The sequence below is a fragment of the Chanodichthys erythropterus genome, chromosome 18 (genome assembly GCF_024489055.1).
Source record: "Chanodichthys erythropterus isolate Z2021 chromosome 18, ASM2448905v1, whole genome shotgun sequence".
NCBI lineage: Eukaryota > Metazoa > Chordata > Actinopteri > Cypriniformes > Xenocyprididae > Chanodichthys > Chanodichthys erythropterus.
Window position 1 is genome coordinate 34,661,387 of NC_090238.1, and position 24,260 is coordinate 34,685,646.

The following is a 24,260-nucleotide window of genomic DNA, read 5'->3' on the forward strand; positions in this document are numbered from 1 at the left end:
GAGCCACGGGCGGCTGGGTGGAGGCAGCAGCGGACCGCCGTGGCATGACATGTCTGATAGCCTCAACCTGCTTCTGTGCAGCGGAGAACTGTTGGGCACAGCTCTCCACCGCGTCGCCGAAAAGGCCGACCGGAGACACGGGGGAATCCAGGAACCGACGTTTGTCGGTCTCCCTCATGTCTGCCAAGGTCAGCCAGAGGTGGCGTTGCTGGGCTACCAGAGTAGACATCGCCTGGCCAACAGAACGCGCTGTCACCTTCGTTGCCCGGAGGGCAAGGTCAGTGACGCGCGCAGCTCCCCAAGCAGCTGTTGGTCAGGACCTTCCTGGGGCATCTGCGACAGCGCTTTTGCCTGATAGACCAGCAAAAGGGCCATCGCGTGCAGGGCAGAGGCAGCCTGCCCACAGGCACTGTAAGCTTTCTCAGTCAGACCGGCTGAGAATTCACAGGCCTGGGACGGGAGACGCGGCTCACCGCGCCAGCCAGCGGCCGTTGGACACAACTGCGTCGCAACAGACCGCTCGACTGGCGGGATCCTCGTGTACCCCCTGGCTAGCCCGCCGTCCAGGGAGGTGAAGGCGGACAAGGGACCAGGCCCCGTACGAGCCCCATGCGGAGCTTGCCAAGACCTGGTCACCTCATCGTGTACCTCCGGGAAGAAAGGCATTGGGGCGGGACGCTGGATTTGACCAGCGCGACCCCCCAAGTACCAATCGTCCAACCGAGATGGGCCGGGACAGGGTGGAGGGTTCCACTCGAGCCCGACGCACAAGGCGGCCCGGGAGAGCACAGCCGTGAGCTCGGGATCCGACTCGGGCAACGCTACCGTCCCGGGCGGCAGCGCGTCCGAATCCTCCCCGAGGACTCAGGCTCACCTTCCGATGCAGCGATCGACATCCGATCCGCCGCCGGCACACCAAAGGTAACGGCTGGACAGTCCGTAGAGGGCCCAGCGGAAACCAACGGTGGCACGATGGGTTGCGGTGCTGATGAGGCGGCAGGGGCCCGAGGAGCGTTTCCGCTCGGCGGGGAAGCCCCCTGACCGTAATCCTCAGGTCACCCTTCCCATACAGCGCCGTACCGTCATTCCGGTTCCCGGGGCCGGAAAAAACGGTCGTACGCGGCATAGGAGAGGGGACCCCCGCTTCCTGAGACTTCAGGAAGGAGAGTCTCGACCTCAGCATCGCGATAGTCATGTTCCCGCAATGGGAACATGAACCATCCACAAAAGCTGCTTCAGCGTGCAGAATGCCCAAACACGAGATGCAACGATTGTGTCCATCAGCAGGGACCAGGGAACGACCGCACCCATTAACGCACAGACGAAATGACATACTGTCAGGGTTCGTCTGTAAAGCTCTTTTAGAAGGGGAAGTCAACTCACTCGTGCTGAAGCACCCAGGGAGCGACGCGATGTGTCAGGTACACCACTCCCTGACACACCGAGGAACCGGCCCAAATCGCTACACACGCACACACTCTTTGTGTTGCTGTGAAAACAGCAGTTTTCGAGCTTATAGCTCAGCTCCTCGGAGACTCGCGACCTCGCTGAACGTGCCCTTTCACCAGCACTGAAAGCTCGCTGTAAATCCTCTTCTGAGGCAATGTTTTAGAATAAAACAAACGAAGAAAGGAGTCTTCTAAAACAGGACACCAGTGAATGGCTCCGAAGCGAAAGACAGAGTGCGATTGCATCTGCTTCCTATTTATATACACCTGACGGGGGCGGTGCGCATTATGCAAATATCGCACGCCAATTCCATTGGCTTGTTTTAGTTTACACGAAGATGATAGGGCTCTCTAAGCGATATCCCAATTCGTCGGTCACTACTGACGTACGTCCAACGTGACCGACTGAAAGGGAAGGACATTTATAATGTTACAAAAGATTTATATTTCAAATAAATAATGTTCTTTTGAACTTTCTATTCATCAAAGGATCCTGAAAATAAATGTATCATTGTATCCACAAAAATATTAAGCAGAACAACTGTTTTCAACATTAATAATAATCATAAATGTTTCTTGAGCAGCAAATCAACATATTAGAATGATTTCTGAAGGATCATGTGACACTGAAGACTGGAGTAATGATGCTGAAAATTCAGCTTTGATCACAGGAATAAATAATATATTTAGACAGAAAACAGTTCTTTTAAATTGTACTGTTTTTACTGTATGTTTAATCGTATAAATGTAAGCTTGGTGAGACTAATGCTGCGTCCAAAATCGCATAAGTAATTACTTCATGACAACTAAAAAAGTGTGTTTTATATAGTATGAATGTCTGTAATATGAATGTAATCCAGACATACTACATCCACCATGTTGTCATTATCATGTGACCTACAGTTGTGTCGCTTCACTGCCATTCACAAATCCTCTCCAGTGGCCTCATGGGATATTAAAGTGTTGATCGTATGCACACTTCAGAATCTCAGCGGAAGTAGTAGGTCATCCGGGTACTTTTTTTTGCGTACATATGAGTACTGTGAATTCGGATATTCTTCTTTTGTCATATACTGTTTTTCCCCAACTATATAGTACGGAAGTACGCAATTTTGGAAGCAGCCTAAGACACTATTTCAAAAACATTTACAAAAAAAGTCTTACTAATCCCAATCTTATGAATGGTTGTATAAACATTAAACTACAGGAATAGAACATTTCATTTATTAACAATTTATTTACCCCAATATCATTCCAAACCTGTATTATTTTCTTTCTTCAATAAAAAGTCAAACCTTCCATCTTTCCTGGCCAATTCTGGCTTTATATCTCACAATTCTGAATTAATATCTCGCAATTCTGACTTTATATCACACAATTCTGAATTAATATCTCGCAATTCTGAATTTATATCACTCAATTCTGACTTTATATCTCGCAATTCTGAATTAATATCTCGCAATTCTGACTTTATATCACACAATTCTGAATTAATATCTCGCAATTCTGAATTTATATCACACAATTCTGACTTTATATCTCGCAATTCTGACTTTATATCTCGCAATTCTGAATTAATATCACTCAATTCTGACTTTATATCTCGCAATTCTGACTTTATATCACACAATTCTGAATTAATATCTCGCAATTCTGAATTAATATCTCGCAATTCTGAATTAATATCTCGCAATTCTGAATTAATATCTCGCAATTCTGAATTAATATATCGCAATTCTGAATTCATATCTCGCAATTCTGACTTTATATCTCGCAATTCTGACTTTATATCACACAATTCTGAATTAATATCTCGCAATTCTGAATTAATATCTCGCAATTCTGAATTAATATATCGCAATTCTGAATTCATATCTCGCAATTCTGACTTTATATCTCGCAATTCTGACTTTATATCACACAATTCTGAATTAATATCTCGCAATTCTGAATTAATATCTCGCAATTCTGAATTAATATCTCGCAATTCTGAATTAATATATCGCAATTCTGAATTCATATCTCGCAATTCTGAATTAATATCTCGCAATTCTGAATTTATATCACTCAATTCTGACTTTATATCTCGCAATTCTGACTTTATATCTCGCAATTCTGAATTTATATCACGCAATTCTGACTTTATATCTCACAATTCTGAATTTATATCACGCAATTCTGACTTTATATCTCACAATTCTGAATTTATATCACGCAATTCTGACTTTATATCTCTCAATTCTGACTTTATATCTCGCAATTCTGAATTTATATCACTCAATTCTGACTTTATATCTCGCAATTCTGAATTTATATCACTCAATTCTGACTTTATATCTCGCAATTCTGAATTTATATCACGCAATTCTGACTTTATATCTCGCAATTCTGACTTTATATCACGCAATTCTGACTTTATATCACACAATTCTGACTTTATATCACACAATTCTGACTTTATATCACACAATTCTGACTTTATATCACGCAATTCTGAATTAATATCTCGCAATTCTGAATTAATATCTCGCAATTCTGAATTAATATATCACAATTCTGAATTCATATCTCGCAATTCTGACTTTATATCTCGCAATTCTGACTTTATATCACACAATTCTGAATTAATATCTCGCAATTCTGAATTAATATCTCGCAATTCTGAATTAATATCTCGCAATTCTGAATTAATATATCGCAATTCTGAATTCATATCTCGCAATTCTGACTTTATATCTCGCAATTCTGACTTTATATCACACAATTCTGAATTAATATCTCGCAATTCTGAATTAATATCTCGCAATTCTGAATTAATATCTCGCAATTCTGAATTAATATATCGCAATTCTGAATTCATATCTCGCAATTCTGACTTTATATCTCGCAATTCTGACTTTATATCTCGCAATTCTGACTTTATATCTCGCAATTCTGACTTTATATCTTGCAATTCTGACTTTATATCACGCAATTCTGACTTTATATCTCGCAATTCTGACTTTATATCACAAAATTCTGAATTCATATCACTCAATTCTGACTTTATATCTCGCAATTCTGTCTTTATATCTCACAATTCTGACTTTATAACTCGCAATTCTGACTTTATATCTCGCAATTCTGACTTTATATCACAAAATTCTGAATTCATATCACTCAATTCTGACTTTATATCTCGCAATTCTGTCTTTATATCTCACAATTCTGACTTTATATCACGCAATTCTGACTTTATACCTCGCAATTCTGACTTTATATCACGCAATTCTGACTTTATATCACGCAATTCTGACTTTATATCACGCAATTCTAAATTTATATCACTCAATTCTGACTTTATATCTCGCAATTCTGACTTTATATCTCGCAATTCTGACTTTATATCTTGCAATTCTGACTTTATATCTCGCAATTCTGACTTTATATCTTGCAATTCTGACTTTATATCTTGCAATTCTGACTTTATATCTCGCAATTCTGACTTTATATCTCGCAATTCTGACTTTATATCTCGCAATTCTGACTTTATATCACAAAATTCTGAATTCATATCACGCAATTCTGACTTTATACCTCGCAATTCTGTCTTTATATCTCGCAATTCTGACTTTATATCTCGCAATTCTGACTTTATATCACGCAATTCTGAATTCATATCACTCAATTCTGACTTTATATCTCGCAATTCTGTCTTTATATCTCACAATTCTGACTTTATAACTCGCAATTCTGACTTTATATCTCGCAATTCTGACTTTATATCACAAAATTCTGAATTCATATCACGCAATTCTGACTTTATACCTCGCAATTCTGACTTTATATCACGCAATTCTGACTTTATACCTCGCAATTCTGACTTTATATCACGCAATTCTGACTTTATATCACGCAATTCTAAATTTATATCACTCAATTCTGACTTTATATCTCGCAATTCTGACTTTATATCACGCAATTCTGACTTTATATCACGCAATTCTAAATTTATATCACTCAATTCTGACTTTATATCTCGCAATTCTGAATTTATATCACTCAATTCTGACTTTATATCTCGCAATTCTGACTTTATATCACGCAATTCTGAATTTATATCACACAATTCTGACTTTATATCACACAATTCTGACTTTATATCACGCAATTCTGACTTTATAACTCGCAATTCTGAATTTATATTACTCAATTCTGAATTCATATCACACAATTCTGACTTTTTATCTCACAATTCTGAATTTATATCACACAATTCTGACTTAATATCTTGCAATTCTGACTTTGACATGCAACTCTGACTATATATATCTCACAAAAAAAGTCAGAATTGTTAGAAATAAACTCGCAATTGCAAGAAAAAAGTTGTGTGAGATAAAAGAATAAAAATTGGGAGATAAAAAGTCGCATTTAGCTTTTTTATTTTTTAATTTCGTGGCAGAAACAAGCTTCCATAATGTTGAACCATAATTGAGAGCTTCTGTGATTAATGGCTTCAATTTTGGGCTATTCTTCTAGCAAATCCACTTCACACTTTGAATATAGAGTATTATAATTACGTACCATTCATGGAATGTTTATTGTAACTTTAAAGCAATATAAATCACCAACCACTTTCATTATAAGCTTGGTTATTCTGCATAACATCTCTTTTTTTGTGTGTTTCATGGTAGAAAGAAAATTATACAGGTTTGGAATGACACGAGGTTGAGTAACGATGGCTGAATTTCCATGTTTAGGTGAACTAACCCTCGAAAGTGATGGTACGTACCCATGAGGAGTGCTCCTTCATCTGGTGCTGGTTGCTATGGGGACCGCTGGCATGACCGCGCCAGAAGCAGCTCTGACAAAGCTGGTAGCCATGGCACTGCTGGCAGCGATACCGGAAACCCATCATGCTCTCACTCCGGCAGTACGAACATTCCACTGGATGGAAGACTGTGGGACGGCAGCACAAAGGCTTTCAGGCATTCGCAAACCTTGTTTTAGCCATAATTTATGAGTAAGGAGTCCAGACGTAGTGGGCGATGGGAAATAAGTCATTAAAAACCCACATACAATCCAGTCGCAGCACGTACCATTCTCTACATTAGCGAGTCGGTGCATGAGAGGTAGCCATACGAGGTACTGCGGGGGTGGATCTGCCATCAATACATCCAAAAACGTATTCAGCAAGATCTTCTTCTGGCGAAGCACAGATAAGACACTCTCAGTGAAAACATCTAAGACTTCCAGACAGGTTTTAAAGGGATTCTAGCTGTTATTTGAAGCAGATTAGTGTACTCACCTGCTGAGGGAAGCATGTTCTCACAGAGTGCTCGGTGTAGCCAAACGAAGGCCCCTCGAACACTGCCGTCGGGAGCTTCAGCACTTCCCTCAGGAACTGGTCAAATTTGGCATAGACCATCACCCCATTGGAGTCTGATATTTGGGAAAATATATCTGAAAGAGAAAGAAGTGAATTTTTTATAGTTATGCTATGTTGTAGATTAATATTTATAACCATTCAAAAAAATGAATGAAATCTGTGAAAGGGAAAATGCATTATTATTTCACACTAAAAAAAATCCCACACTAAAGATAATATGATGAAACAGCACTTTTGAACTGGTGTAATTTCATCAGCCGATGCACACCATTCTCAACAAAACTGCATATACAGCTAAAATAACTTGTGGGATGAAAAAAAATCATCTTTTTTTACTTTAGATTAGAGATAAGATGCCTTTTAATAACTTTAATGAGTATTCAGCGAACATTTAAAGGGATAGTTCACCCAAAAATGTAAATTCTGTCATCATTTATTCACCCTCAAGTTGTTTGAGTTTTGTGTTGAACACAAAAGAAGGAATTTTGAAGAATGTCTGTAACCAAACAGTTCTCCCATACTACGAACTGAACAACTGTTTGGTTTCCCACATTCTTCAAAATACCTTCTTTTGTGTTCAACAGAAAAAAGAAACAAACAACTTGAGGGTGAATAAATGATGACAGAATTTACATTTTTGGGTGAACTATCCCTTTAAATTCTTTTAGGAATGTAACACATTATGTACAGAAGGGGGAGCCAAACTCTCAGTGAAGCATCTTGCATAAAAGCCCTTGTGTATTATTTTTAATTAAAAGTTTGTGTATACGCCTCCAAAATAGACCTATTTCATATCAAATAACATTTTATGAGCTTACAGTCTTTAAAAATGGAGTAATACTGAGAAAGATGTGCAGCAGTTTAGCAAAAGTTTAGTACAAAATGACTACTTAAATACATTCAATACTAATCAATAACAGTTTAGCATTGTACAGCAGATGAGCTCCAGAAAAAATCCATAGTGTCTTTGTAAAATTACTGTTGAATAGCTGTATAAAAGGCATGATACTCACAACGTAATTTGTCCAGTATTTTACCGCCACACATAGTAGCTAGCATTGCCTTCATAGCAAACACTGTGAGTTTCCCATGGCCTTCGCTGAAACATAATACACATTATCAGAAGACGTTCTGGTATAACAATTCAAAACCATTGAGTTCTTTAAATTCCAGTCAATGTTTAGACTACAGCAATCGTCATACTCTTTATATCCAATCTTTTGCAAAAATGTGTGCAAACAGAACATGTTTGATGTTAAAAGTAATATTTGAGCAGGCCCACAACCCCACAGCCAAACACCTTTTCTCTGATTTTGGGGAATTCTGGTAAGTCCAGTGTTGGGAAGTAAGTAACCAAACTGAAAGTAGCAATGTTACAAACTTAACTACATTTTTCTTTAGTTTTGCAGCAGTTCAGCTGTTTTTGTTTACAGTGAAGCTTTTTCAGTTGTTAGCTACTTTTTCCAACAGGTGGAAGTGTAGCATGACAAAAAATCTACATCGCCCTTTTTGTCACAATGTGCAGACAGCTCTACAACCACCAAACAAGTTAAAATGTCCTCTAGCTCATTTGTAGTGTTGGAAAGTCTGATTCATTTCATTGAATTGGTTCATTTAAATGATTCATGTAAATGAACTGGTTCAAAAACGACTCACCAATTCCTTTGAGTCCATGATTTTTTATTTTTTTATTTACTCTTTTGTCACTGTTTTTTTACTTTTATTAGATGTTAGGTATGTAAATGTAACATTTTATTTAAAATGTAATGCTGTTGACCCTGACTGAGATTGCTTTTGAGCAAATCAGTACTTATTAATGATTCACAATATAACGGCACCATATCAGTTTTCAGCTTATTTTATTTATTTATTTTTTTAATTTTGCAATATCGGCTGATATTTGATATTTACTTGTGCATGCTCATTTCCCTTATTGTTACATTAAAAAGTACCTTTGCTGTCATCATAACAGTCATCCACCACTTAAAGTTATTCTTTAAAAACATTAATAATTTAATAACACTGTTAAATGTAATCTTACAAATGTGAAAATTATTATGCAATTATCATTTTTTTCATTTGTACATTATAATGCTGTGAAGCCTAAATTAACTTGCACCATTTAAAATGATTGATTTTAGATTTTATTGTTTTATTTTTATTTGTTAGTGGACAAAAATAAGATATTTTGGTCATAGATTAAGAATTCCACAATTTATTAATTGGTTTCCTCATTTTAGTCGGATCTACAATTTAAAGGTGCAGTAAGAGATTTCTTAGAAATGCTGCTGAAAGTGGATCAGTGTTGACTGATGAATTTGCACATGGTTTGTCACATAGACATATAAACAACATTTATACCACAGGGGGACTTTAACTAAAATTAAGGAATGAATTATTACAATCGGGCCACGATTTAACTAAAATGATTCCAATATCTGTGTGCTGAAATCCAGATCGAATTAATTCCTATTGAAACTGAATTTCATCTGTGACACTGAACAAAGAAATTAAATGTGACCGGACCTTTTAAATCTGGCCAAAATGAGGTGCAGTATCATAGTGAGCAACAAAATTAAGTCGTCTACCTTTTGGAACAGCCTTCACCCCGGAAGTGTGTAACCGATGCCATAAAATACTGCCTCCGTAGACAGCTCACTATGTTTTGGAACAGAGCATATGCCTTCCAAACACTCACTCTTGTCACGATGCATATGACTCATAGTCCATCAGGTTTGCAGGGACATACTGCCACAAGGGACCCCCTGAGAGAAAAACAAATCTCCCTCGCTAAGAACACACCTGTCATAAGTGGCCACAATAAAGTTCAGCAGCAGGCCGATGGACTGCTCCACGTTTATCTGGTGGGTGGTGGGCAACCGCTTGTTGAGCTGGTAGAAGATGGAGGACAAAATGGTCTCCAAGCGTGACACATTAATCTCTGCGTTGTGGTCTAACGTGCTCAAGCCATTGTCACGGAAAGCTTCGATCATGTTCCACACGTCCACCAGGTGAACTACGACAGGAAAAGTATACAAAATAAATGTAAATTATATATAACCAAAGTGACTTCATACATCACAAAAATACACAAAATGGCATTTCAAGGTAAAAGCATGAAAACAGGACTTACGGTTGCATCGTTTTTGAACAAATCGCAGCTTACACGCCGTCCTGTATGTTGAGAGGCGAATAACATCAAAGTTTTGTGCCCCTGGTGAAAATGACATGCATCAGTATTATCACCTTCAGAAGTCCCTTGTTCGCCTCAAAATTAAAATTCTGACATTATTTACTCATGTTTTTCCATACCGCATGACTTTCTTTCTTTCATGGAACACAAAAATAAATAAAGTGAACAGGGATCCAGGCTGTCAAGCTCTAAAAAAAAAGTCACATTAGTCAATTTTTGGCAAAAAAAAAGGGTACCGATAGCCTTGTGGGCAGCGCTTCCACATTCAATTCCGACGTCCTTTGCCAATCCCGACCCCACTCTCCATCCTGTGCTTTCCTGTCTGGTCTCTTGAAAACGTCCACAATCTAATTTTCAAGCGAACTGAAAATTGTGATCTTTTATGTCTTCATAATTTTAAAATACAGCAATGTCTGCCTACTATCAACATAAAATGATAATTGTGCCACATGCCGTTCCTTTCCTTTAAGCGCTGTGCTTTCGCTCCTCCTTAAAAGCCTAAACTTAACATCCAAATCAGTTGAATCATGTAGCGTAACATGCAGGACATGCGCATTAAACTGCGAAAGATACTGATCCCCACACACATAACATGGATGAGCAAAGTATACTTGAGGTTTCAGCCGCACACCTAAACGGTCAAATACACACAAAAATAAGTCAAATCTTGGCAAGTATTTACAGTGCTTCCCACACATAGACTTTACTTGGGCAGGCCGCCCACGTATAATAACGGCCGCTTTGCTTTTATTATTTTTTTCCTCTTATACTTTTATATCCGCGATCGATAAACTAGTCGTTTCACACCTGCTCGTTACGTGTGCGTCAGAACTGTTTACTCCCGCTGACATTCCCACACAAGTTACAAGGGGCGCTGTTGCGCGTTCTACAAGCTCGCGTAACAGCGCTTCAGACTGCTTCAAAGTGATTCTCAATCAATGAAAAGCGCAGATTTATGCCAAGCGATTGCTAATGAACTCAAGTTGATGAATTATTACAAAGTCTACTTTATGGCCTTTATATAAAATGTTTTAGACGATTGTAAGAATCTGAAGGATCAGCCTACAAAAGTACAGATATTTCAAAATAAGAGTACCTGTGTATTTCGGACTTGTTTATAATTAAAAGTCATACGCTAAGTTTTTTCTTTTTCTTTTGGGCATTATTGGTATTTTGGTTACACAATAAATTGTATTTAATTTGATTTCCATTTAATTCATAGTAAATTATTGTAGTCTCCCCCATAGGAAGAAAAGACTAAGAACATTATTTGACACATATATTATTCATTTTATAAATTTTACTAGTAAAATCTGTGTCCCATTCACTGAGAGAGACACTATATGACAGCAAGGAGAACATAGGAAAAGGAGAACCATTTAAATGCTGCAATTTTGCATAATTTATGATGCAAAATAATGCATAATATTAGTACGTAATAAAATGTAATATGCTATGTAATTAAAATGAATTTCAATTAAATACAAATACTCTTAAAAATCACACATTATTTGTTTGTCACGTGTAGTAGACCATTTTTGTGCCGTGGGTAATAGGATTTTTCACCCGGCTACCATCGCAAGTATATTTCAAACCTGTGGGAATCACTGATTTACATAACAGTCAGTTATGGCTTAAGTGAATAAACAGCTGGGAAATAAATCGGATGCGTATAATTATATTAGATCCATGCATTCGGCCTTAAAGCCTAATGCAAATACCTGCAAAATCACTCACTGCTCTTGACTGAATAACTTTAGTAGCTTTAATAAGAATCAATGTAAATTTAATTCATGCAGTGAGAATTATGCCGTGTTTTAAAGTTTAACTCAGAGTTTAATGACTATTTTGAAAACTGGATGTTTAATGCAATACTGTGTTTTAAATTGTGCAATTAGATTGTTCCAGTCCGGATATTCTCGATAGTACATCTCAAAATTGGGAAGATCACGATTCAGATTGTGGATTTTGGGAAGATCGCCCATCCCTACACTGAGTGTCCTATCCAGTAAAGGCGTAAAAAAGGCCAAAAAATATAACTTAAAAAAAGATCTATTGTCTGTGGTCAATAGTGTATCGATGTGCGACACAAAAAACACTTTTAAACCAAGCAGCTTTCTATGGAAGCTTGTTTCCGCCACTAAATAAAAAAATAAAATAAGGTAAATGCGACTTTTTATCTCACAATTCTGACTTTTTTTTAGAATTTCTTAGTTATAAAGTCAGAATTGCGAGATGTAAACTCAATTCTGACATTTTTTTCTAAGAAATTCTGAGTTTATATCTCACAATTCGGACTTTTTTTCTCAGAATTGTGAGTTTATATCTCGCAATTCTTACTTTATAACATGCAACTGAGACAGTCAGTCTTTTCCCCACTCACAATTGCACATTAAAATACACAATTGCATGTTTATATCCCACGATTCTGACTACAACTCACAATTCTGACTTTATATCATGCAATTCTGACTTTATAACTCTCAATTGTGAGATATAAACTCATTAATTCAAGAAAAAAGTCAGAATTGTGAGATAAATAGTGGCAATTACCTTTTTTATTTTTTATTTCATAGCAGAAACAAGCTTTCATAGCTTTCTGTTGGTCAGTGAGTGTGAGCAATATCTGCATGAAGAACTTTTTTTGCCCTAAAACTATTGGTCTCAGAGATTTCTATTGAAAAGACTAGGTTTCGTTCATAAAAACAGAGAAACTGTAAATGTGGCTGCACCTTAAAACTCTCATTAAAGTGGTCCACCTTTTGTGCTCCACAGAAGAGAAAATGTCATACAGCTTTGAAACTAAATGAGGGTGAGTAAGGGAGCATTCACACTTGGCAGGTTTGGTTTGATTAGAACAAACTCTGGTGCGCTTGCTCTGTTTGTGCGGTTCACAACAACCGAACACTCGTCCGCACAGAACAATCAGACCAACACCCATGAAAAGATGGGAGTCAGGTCCGCTTTCAAACCAACTCCGGTGTGGTTCCACTAAATGCCAGAATTTTATTTTTGGGAGAACTAGCCCTTCAGAAATGTGTATTCTACGATACTCACAAAAATACTCTCATATTTTGTGAATATATACAGTAAAGCAGCTATGTAACATTTGTACTGCATAGTTTCACTTGGTCCATCAACCTGGTTCTGGTGTTTTCTCAAAATCAGTTTTGCCTTCCAAACAGAGACGCTAGATTGTGTCAGTCTATTGCCCCGTGGCAGTGAAGAGTGAATAGGATTCGACAAGGCCTCTGTGTTTATGTGTGTGTGTGTGTGTAGTGCGTTGTGTTGTGCAGGAAATGTTGTTAACTCTGAAAGCAACTCACTCATCTCCATGAAGAGCTGTCTCTTCTCCACCATGGACTTGCTGCTTTTACTTCCCTCTTCAATCATTCTGCACAACACAAAAGTCCATTTAATACCACAGTTTAACCACGGTCTCATTACGAACACACAATTCACTATCTATCCATCTATCTATCAGGGGTGTAAACTGTTTGTTACGTACCTCGGTTTTGAAGTCACGGTTCAGTTCGGTTCAGGGAGAAAACTAAACAAAATTGCTTTTTTTTTAATTAAACAGTTTACTGAACAAAATGTGTCTCTGTCTTTAAATGAATTTAATTATAATTAAACGTTTCTTGAGGATAAAAAAAAATTACCTCTGCTAATATTGTAAACCATATAGGGAGCTCTTACTTGCACATTACTATAATAATAAAGGTTCAGAGCCAAAACTATTAGCTTAAATTCAATTGCTATCTATTTTTATAATAATTAACACTTAAATAACAAATTGTATGCAAACTGCACATAAGTTAGTTTTTGCATTAACTTCTTAATCTAATTATAAAATTATGTTTTCACTTCAATTCGTTGTTCAAATGTAATCATTTTTACACAGTGGCTGTCATTTTCATGATAGATTTAAACGTACATTAAATAATCAAGACATAACTAACAAGTTAAGTAAAATATAATAAATATATAGGCTAATATAGTGCAAAAGAGTTCATTTCTCTGGCAAACTAACAAGCTGTGGACTCATCTGAGGTAAATGCTACATGAGTGTTTACAAGCTGTTTTATTGGCGTCTTTCCACCGTTAAAACACTGATTGAGCGATTACACAAGATATTAAACGTTTCAGTAAGTTGTACTGTATCTTTTAACATACCTTCAGATGTTCAGTCATGTTTATTCTGTAACTAGTATTTAAAGAGAAAGAGATGATTGCATTTACTCGCGCTCCACGCTGCCACTTAAAGGTGCCCTAGAATTAAAAATGTAATTTACCTCGGCATAGTTGAATAACAAGAGTTCAGTACATGGAAATGACATACAGTGAGTCTCAAACTCCATTGCTTCCTCCTTCTTGTGTAAATCTCATTTGTTTAAAAGACGTCAGAAGAACAGGTGAATCTCAACATAACACCGACTGTTACGTAACAGTCGGGATCATTAATATGTACAACCCCAATATTTGCATATAGGCATTACACAAGGGCAGCCAGTATTAACGTCTGGATCTGTGCACAGCTGAATCATCAGACTAGATAAGCAAGCAAGAACAACAGCGAAAAATGGCAGATGGAGCAATAATAACTGACATGATATTTTTAGTGATATTTGTAAACTGTCTTTCTAAATGTTTCGTTAGCATGTTGCTAATGTACTGTTAAATGTGGTTAAAGTTAACATCATTTATTACTGTATTCACGGAGACAAGAGCCGTCGCTATTTTCATTATTAAACACTTGCAGTCTGTATAATTCATAAACACAACTTCATTCTTTATAAATCTCTCCATCAGTGTAGCATTAGCCCATTAGCCACGGAGCACCATCAAACTCATTCAGAATCAAATGTTAACATCCAAATAAATACTATACTCACATGATCCGATGTATGCATGCAGCATGCATGACAAACACTTTGTAAAGATCCATTTTGAGGGTTATATTAGCTGTGCGAACTTTGTTTATGCAATGATAGAGTCGAGAGCTCGGGAGGAGGCGGAGAGTGCGAGCATTTAAAGGGGACGCAGCCTGAATCAGCGCATTTCTAATTATGCCCCAGTTAAAAAATTAATTTAAAAAAATCTATGGTGTATTTTGAGCTGAAACTTCACAGACACATTCAGGGGACACCTTAGACTTATATTACATCTTGTAAAAAAACGTTCGATGGCACCTTTAAAATGAGGCGCCTGTACAGTGATCGTTCACGCACACATTAAAGAGCATAGAAAATGGCATTTTTTGTTTGAATTCCGTGACAAAATGGACAGAATTTGAAAGATGACATTTCAAAAGTAACAAAACGTGAAGCTTATTGTGTTTTATGGTGGTTAATGGTGGCTAGGCTACAACGCTGCATTGGTCGTGTAGATAGTGATGTTCGGTTCTTGAATGAACCATTCTTTTGAGCCGGTTGAAACCGGTTCTCAGGAAGTAACCAGTCGAGCCAGTTTACTAATCGAACTGAATCGAATTTTAGTTCCGGGTTGATGACGCAAGTAGCACATCCGACTTAAAAAGAACCGAGGATTAGGCAATCAGACAGCGACTAGGGGGGTAATAATTTGGCAGGGAGTCGAAATTCGGCACAACACCGGTTCAACTAGCTGTCAAGTTTTGCAAAGGATTACCGAGGAGTCTGATGAGTGAGTTGACGGTATCATGCAAGCCTGAGGCACGTACTAGAAATATGCTTATTATGACTACTGTTAATAAATAACATTTTATTAAAACCTTTTTGTCGAGAGATGTAAATACATTTTTACTATGGTTTATTATAAATGCAGATTATAAGTGGTTAAGTGAAATCAATGAGTTTATTCTTTCTATACTTTAGACATGTAGAAAATATCTGCGTTTGTGCATGAAAATGTGTGTTGTAGTTGCGAATCTTATCCAAGATGTAGATGTATTGGTTAGTCGTATCCGACGTAAAGAATCCGCAAACCAATGAAACTGTGACCACAAACTCCATTAAGTGAATGAAAGGCAATAATCAGCAATATTCTTTCACACAAATAACTTTTTATTTTAATGTTTCAATATGTATTGATTGACACAAATGACTTTATTTAAATGTTTCATTGATTTTTGGCTTTTTGAAGCGGTTCATTTAGCCGAACTGTCCAAAAAAAAAAAAACGGTTCGCGGAAATGAATTGGACTTTGCATCACTGCATGTAGATCCAGTGGGTCAGGGCTGGGTGGGGCGCGTTCGGTACGCCATGAGAGTATTGAGGTACATACCATGGGTGGTGTATTGCGGTTTTTCGGTTCAGTTTGAATATCGTAACACCCCTACTACCTACCTACCTACCTACCTACCTACCTACCTACCTACCTACCTACCTACCTATCTATCTATCTACCTACCTATCTATCTATCTATCTATCTATCTATCTATCTATATATCTATCTTCCACATTCCTTCACTAAATAGACTTTCAGAACTCTCTTATGTGACCCGCTTTAGTGAATGATTTCACCAAGTACAACATCTTTGTTGATCCTGGAACAACATTCTAATCAACCAATCAGATTTACAATTTACAAGTTTACAGTTTATGTCAAGTTTAGGCTTACAACTTCTACATCAGTGTTATTCACCCATCATTCCCCTATGATTTAGGGATAAGTTATGGGTAAAGTTAGGTTTAGGGCCAGACTAAATTTTTGGATAGAAATGTTGATCCAGGAACATGTCTTACTTGGCAAAATCACGGTGAAAACACATGGAAACTTCTGAACACTAGTACTCACCTGTCAGGTTGGCTGGGACTTAGATAAGGTGATGCAAAGGAACCAGGAAGCTCCTACATGAGGAAAAACATTTTTATGTTGACATCTGGGGAAATACCCCTCCCCCCAATCCAACCCACACACAAATACAAAAATAAACCCTGGAATAAATCCCCCGTTCACGAAAGGGCATTCGAGTTCTCTTACTCTGTGCAAGTGCTGATTATGTATGACAATAAAGTCGGCACAGGCTGCATCCTGTGCGCTAATGAAACAAGAGCCGCTAAGGAGCCACTTTAGTGACAGGCAGAGAACACATCATAGAGGCATGAAGGAACAATTCTTACTATAATGACTGTGAAAAAGGATAACATTATTATATTATAGATTAGCATTTGCTGTGAGAAACAAGAGCTGCTATAAAGAACAACTTAATGACAGTGTTTATACTGTGTGTGTAGACTTGTGTAATTGTAGTTCATGAAGCCTTACATCAGCTGTCAAGTCACATTTACTCACTTTTTCCATAAGTGAAAAGGGTTTTTTAAAATTTAACTGACTCAAATCTTTTGAATCAATTCACCAAGAACATTTGATCTCATTTATTCACTACTTCAGTGATCATTTCTGCAGGTGTGATTCATTAATCATTCGCTCAACAGTTCACAACCTTCTGTAAACAAGACTTTTTATTTATTTATTTATTTTTTTTTTTAAATGTGCTAATTTAGAAAGAGAGTGTTTAAATATAACATTTCTCAAAATGCATTTTTCCCAAAATTGAAGCGCAAAACTGAAATCATGTGATTCATTCAGTTCATCTACGATCAAAATGATTCATAACAAAATCTCTCGCCCTGTTCAGTTGTGAGTCTTGTTCAGACTGAATTCAGAAGAGCATATTTCTATTTTTTATTTCTATTACTATTTCTGCCAAATCTTTATCTATCATATATTTATATGAATTTAGCTAGCGGCTCGTTCAGATAATCTGACGTGTTTGTTTAGTAGGGATGTAACGATTCACTCAACAATACTGGTTTCACGATTCGATTTTCTCACGTTTTTTTTTAACAAAATTAGATTTTAATGAGAAAGTGTCTTTTTATTATTTCTCAGACAAAACACTGCATATTTCTTTGTGAAACTGAAATATCTTTATAACAAAACTAAATTGAAATTTTTAAATAATTCCTAAATCATATAAATAAATAATACTAATAAAATAAATCTCTTAATATGAGTACATGAACAAGATGTTTATTTGCTCTATTACAGGCTGAACTATAGCCATTAAAAATTAGAGGCAACCACTGCATTTTAATCATGATCCCAAAAAAGATGCAGTTTTTAATTTAATTAGATTTTTTAACATTGAAGCAAAAACACAATGTTCAGACTTTAGCTTTGTAACATTATGCTACATAAAACTTCATAACAGCAGACAGGCTGCATGAGAATGCAAATTCACTGTCTTGACAGCAGGTGGCGCTTATGAAACAGCGACAATACAGCGCTTCCATGTTTACTGCTATAAACAAAGCAGCGCTATGTGCTAAAACTACTTTAAGCATTGTACGGAATTAAAGATGAAAAGAAAATACCATCTAAACTTTTCTGAACATAGTCAGTTCCCCTCAGCTATTCATTCATATAAACCCCTGCCCCCAAATGCATCGCGATTCTTTTATCATCTCAACCGACTTGAATAGTCACGTTTTAATTGATTTTCAACTGGTTCAGAATGCATCGTTACATCCCTATTGTTTAGTAATTAGCCTAAACCCTGTTTACACAAGTGTGTTTATGTTTTAAAACGGTGTTTATACTGAAAAACAACCCCAGCGTTTTCAAACTAAAACAGGGTCTGCAGCGTTTTCGAAAGTCTCCGTTTTCAAGGTTCGAAAACGGTGGTGTAATGTAAACGACAGGCGTAACCATAGCAAAACGTATGCATTTTAAAATGAAAACGTACTAGTGTAAATGGGGCCTAATTGACTTTCAGAGGACATCATGTAATACTATTGGCTCTCAGTCATTAAAGTCGGCATGAAACGGAAGTTGCGATAGTCTTGTGATGAATATCTAAGCGAACCGGTGTCAAGTCCCCTCCAGGAATCAGGTCTCCTTTAGGACCCAGGTGGTAATGCCTGATCAAAGTTGTTATCGCAATGTCTTGACTAATTATATAGTATGGTATAGTTTTATTTAATGCCATGTCAGCATCTGTAGCTCTTGACTAATTATAATCTTTTTCACTATTGTATGATGTTTATTATATTTAATGCACAAACAACATGCTTGAAATATAAAATAAATGCCAATGTATTGCATAATAAAACTGGAAACATAACCATGCCTAAAAATGTATTTTTTTTATAAGGATAAGGATTGTTGCAACATACTGTGTTCTATTCACATATGTTAGCGATTCAATTCCGATTTCGATTCGATATCGATTATTTTGGATGTAGTATATCAGTTACAGTAGGCCTACATGGCAAATTTGCTGTAAACTACATATGGGAGTCAGTTGGTACTACATTATTATATTATTGAAGGTTAAAATTAACTTATTTACAAACACTTCAATTACACTCAATGATGTTTTGTTATAATAAATAAAGTTTAGAATTACATAATCATATGTTTACTCCAATTCGTTTTTTTTTTAAATATAAACATTTAAATCGTGGCGGTCATAACTAATTTATTCAAACATGCATTGAATATTGAAGAACATTAAAAATTATAAGGAATATGTAGCGGTGCATATATTTATTAGAATGGTGCTGACGATATAGCTGACTTATGAGTTTATATTCACTGAATATGTTTTTCTGAGGTAAATGTGACATTGTTTACAAGGCGTTTTATTGACGGCTTTCCGAGGTTGAACTATGAGCAATTACACAAGATATGATACTGATTTCGGTAAGTTGTATTGTATCTTTTAACATACCTTCAGATGTTCATTCATGTTTATTTCGCGTTGTAACTGGTATTAAAGTGGAGGAGAGGATGATCACGTGCGTTCATGCTGCCGCTTCTCTTTAACTGAGGTGCTACTGCGATCTGTCACGCCACATTAAACAGCGTCAAAACGGTATTTATTTTTTGAATCTCATAATAAGATGGACGTCATTTGAAATCTGAGACTTTGCTTCATATCAAAAGTAACAAAGATTATTGCGATTTATTGGATGGGAGGCGCAGGCGCGCTTCATATTCTGTTCATTCATCAACTGAAAACAGACAAGACTAATCGATTCTTGGGATTTAAGAATTGATATCGGTTCATTAAAGTGAGAATCGATTAAAACTGAGAAATCAATATTTTTTTTACCTAGCCCTAGTATATAGTAATACTATAATACATTTTTAATAAATTAATTGTCATGCTAAGTACACACAAACATCATTAATTTGAAACACTGGGAATTATATTGGAAGTAAAAAAACATACCTAATATAATATAAGCTAAGCTAGCAGGCTAATCGGGTAGATGTATGCTATGCTAGTACATACGCTAACTAAAAAACAGTAAGAACGATAAAACCTTGATTTCACAACCTATAGCTTCAGTTATATACTAATATGTCAATTTAAAAGACATTAATGGTCATTATAACGCATTTTAAATTATATAAACCATAATGTGATTTTGAAGGAATTGTAATCATGCGCTAAAAATACTACCCATTAAAAGTCTGTTGAACCAATGAGATCACTCGGAGTCATAAAGAAGACATGATTTACTGGGGGGGACTCGATTTCTCACCACAATGGCTTCTTGAACAAGACACATTTAGGGCAGGATTTGATTAATCATTATGGTTTACTATTAGGGCTGGGTAAAAAAATATCGATTTCTCGATTTTAATCGATTCTCATTTTAATGAATCGATATTGATTCTTAAATCCCAAGAATCGATTAGTCTGTTTTCAGTTGATGAATGAGCAGAATATGTAGCTCCTCCCATCCAATAAATCGCAATAATCTTTGTTACTTTTGATATGAAGCAAAGTCTCAGATTTCAAATGACATCCATCTTATTATGAGATTCAAAAAATAAATACCGTTTTGACGCTGGTTAATGTGGCGTGACAGATCGCAGTAGCACCTCAGAGAAGCGGCAGCGTGAACATCCTCTCCTCTGCTTTAATACCAGTTACAGCACGAAATAAACATGAATGAACATCTGAAGGTGTGTTAAAACATACAGTGCAACTTACCGAAATCCGTATCATATCTCGTGTAATCGCTCAATCAGTGTTTCAACCTCGGAAAGACGTCAATAAAACAGCTTGTAAACAATGTCACGTAACATCACATTTACCTCAGAAAAACATATTCAATGACCATAAACTCATTAGTCAGCTAGAAAAATTAACTCTAGAAAGCAACATTCTGATAAATAGAGCTATGCACCGTTACATATTCATTATAATTTTTAATGTTCTTCAAAATTTAATGCATGTTTGAATAAATCAGTTATGACAGCCGCAATTTAAACGTTTATATTTCAAAAAAACAAATTGGAGTAGAAATATGATTATTTAAGTCTAAACTTTATTTATTATAAAAACAGCATGTAATTTAAGTGTTTGTATATAAATTTAATCTTTAATATTATTATAGTACTACCAACTGACTTACATGTGTAGTTTACAGCATTAGTTGAGAGATTTTTTTCCTCTAGAAAATTTGCCATGTACTGTAACTGAAATACTACATCCAAAATAATCGAAATCGAATTGAATTGAAATCGTAATAGAATCGAACCGAAAGCATGTGAATAGTAATAAAATCGTGAAAATTGTGTCTATAGAGTGCCCCAGGGATGACGCGTTTTTGTAGGCCAACCCGGAAGTTAGCGGCGCACGGGTTTCCTCGATTGAAAGCCTATGCATTTTTCCCATAGACTTTTGGAAAATCGCAGAAAATAAGCTCTGTGTTTAACAAAGGGTTATGACACTTACACGTTTTGTCTATCAAGATAATCTTTACAAGTTAACACAACATTTATAGATTTTGAAGCCTAAATAAAGTCGTCAGATATAAATGGCTAACAGTAGGCTATAAACGAACTACAGCACACCATGTTCACGGATCAACGTCGTCACCACCAAGCTTCTTCAAACTGTATTTAAAAAACAACTCTATTTAAAACATGCTCGCTGATTATGATCTGTGCTGTTATGAATACTTTTCCACTTTTAAATGAGAAATGCTGTCCAAATGTCCCGTTTTTAATGATGACGTCTAAAGTCCCCGCCAAAGGAAGTAGTCCCTTTTAGCAATTTGTTAGCAACCGCCGATTTTAAGACACAGTAAAAGTTTAAAAACTCACAAGTGGGTTATAACTGGTGTGTTTTATGTCATAGATCAAAACGTGAAAGTATTTAGAGGCTTTGTTAACCACAGACCTTATTTCAGGCGATTTGGCAAAAACCCATTCAAAAAACCCATAGACTTTACGGCGTTGGAACCGGAACTCCTAAAATGCTAACTCGCTTCCGGGTTTTGCCTACAAAAACGCGTCATCCCTGGGGCACTCCAAGCCCTATTTACTATTGCTGTGATTTCATGTGAGTGACAGGTTGTCCCGCCCTCACGCCAGTAATTATTGATTAACGATTACGAGGGCACATGAATAAAAAATAAATAATAAAATGGACATATAAATCATTTATAATTAACACTGCAATATTATATATATATATATATATATTATATATATATAATTTATAAGAATTGTCCATTTTGATTTTATGGTGACTTTAGTGAGGAGAAACTTCAGTGAACCAAATGAGTCAGTGCAAGATTCGTTCACTCAAAAGATTCGCTCAAAGGCACCGATTCGTTCAAAAACACCACTAGAAAGCATTATGTCATTCCTGAGCGTTAAAGGCACTGCTGACGTTATGACTTCTGGCTTCAAATCACTCCGTTCGTTTCGCTAGTCTAATCGCATCTTGCAGTGCTACTACTGAGAGAGTAAATATAAGGCCCAATATATAAGGCAGAAGTAACACACCGCACCTAATGACTCGCGCTTTGACGCGACTCAACGTGAGGATTTTTCATAAACCATCGGAAATACACACTCCTATATTTAAAATAGCAATACACCCCCAGCGCGATTAAATGACAGCGTCGGCATACGGCCATATTATGTTTATTTAACTCTCTATGCATCTTTAATGTTAAATAATAAGCTGATATGGTGTATAAACACATTTAGATTATATACGGTTTGTATGTGAAAGCATCATTAAGGGATGATCTTACCAGCGAGAGGAAATCACGCAGGTCGCGCGACCATCATCAGCATCTGATGAGAGCGATCATCGGTCTCGCGCTCGAGTCCTGGCGTATCATCATCATAGCTTCACTTTTTTTTAATATATACTTACAATTACCAACCTAATAATACGCAATTTCGTAACGCTGCGCTTCCCCATAGTCACATTTGCGCCGTGGTTACCGTTCGTTCCGTTTGATTCGGTCTTGTAGGAACTGCAGTACAGGCTGCGCGAGCGCTTCTCTGAGCATCAGCCAACAGCAGAGGACAGCAGAGCACTCCTGCCTTTCCCATGACTGAGCATCACTATTGCTCTTCATGTGCACGATTATTACAATGCCATTAGCCGACCGTTAGTTTTATGTAATGCTGTGCAATGTGCCTCTGCTCAAATATACTGAGCAGCTGTTCATATACTGCCTGTATGCTTATTATGACTGTCAAAGACATTTAAAGAAGGTGTTTATATACCTAAAGGGGCTTGATATAGTTCTAAACAGAACAGAATAAAAGTCCTCTAATCTAGGCATAAAATTGTATTTACATAAAAATAATAATAATAGGGGAGAGTGGGGTAAGATGAGCCATTTTTTAACTTATGTGGTCCTCAAGATAAGGGAAAATGAGGCAGAAGAACAATGAAAGCATTAAAAGTAAACTTCAGGATGTTTCCTATCACTTTAAAGGATTAGTTCACTTTCAAATGAAAATTTCCTGATAATTTACTCACCCGCATGTCATCCAAGATGTTCATGTCCTTCTTTCTTCAGTCGAAAAGAAATTAAGGTTTTTGATGAAAACATTCCAGGATTTTTCTCCATATGGGGCGCTCACACCAGATGCGACTTGCGCGATTAATCACGCGTAGTTGGAAGCTTGAACATTTTGAGTTTACTCGCTTCATTCGTGTGTGACATTCACTTCACAACAGACGTGAATTCGCGTCACGAGAGGGGCTCTCCTGCTCCTTTATGTGTCCCAGACTCTTCCACTTCTTTCTACACACTTCCTCTGAATAAACACAACTTGTCAGCGGGGAAATAGTTGTAAATTACAGTGAATACAATCAATTTGCCAGCTTTAGCTAGCTTGTAGTCTCAATATATATGTAGCTCAAATTGAGTAAAGACCGTTTTTTACAACTTACCAGATTGTCCGACCTCCTCACTCACTTTCTTTCAAGCA

At 36.8% G+C, this 24,260-nt stretch overlaps 1 protein-coding gene across 1 annotated transcript in view; it reads right to left on the reverse strand.

The window, feature by feature from the left end:
• dtnbb (dystrobrevin, beta b) overlaps positions 1-23,904 on the reverse strand; it is a 70,803-nt gene extending 46,899 nt beyond the window's left edge. Inside the window, exons 1-9 of the mRNA XM_067366746.1 lie at positions 23,806-23,904; positions 16,788-16,840; positions 13,336-13,403; positions 9,950-10,030; positions 9,619-9,832; positions 7,830-7,915; positions 6,736-6,890; positions 6,527-6,632; positions 6,220-6,386 (exon numbers count right to left, since the gene is read on the reverse strand). Of these exons, the coding sequence (XP_067222847.1) occupies positions 6,220-6,386; positions 6,527-6,632; positions 6,736-6,890; positions 7,830-7,915; positions 9,619-9,832; positions 9,950-10,030; positions 13,336-13,403; positions 16,788-16,840; positions 23,806-23,829 (954 nt within the window). The 5' untranslated portion in view covers positions 23,830-23,904. The remainder of the gene's footprint in view (positions 1-6,219; positions 6,387-6,526; positions 6,633-6,735; positions 6,891-7,829; positions 7,916-9,618; positions 9,833-9,949; positions 10,031-13,335; positions 13,404-16,787; positions 16,841-23,805) is intronic.
• Between the last annotated feature and the right edge of the window lie 356 nt (positions 23,905-24,260).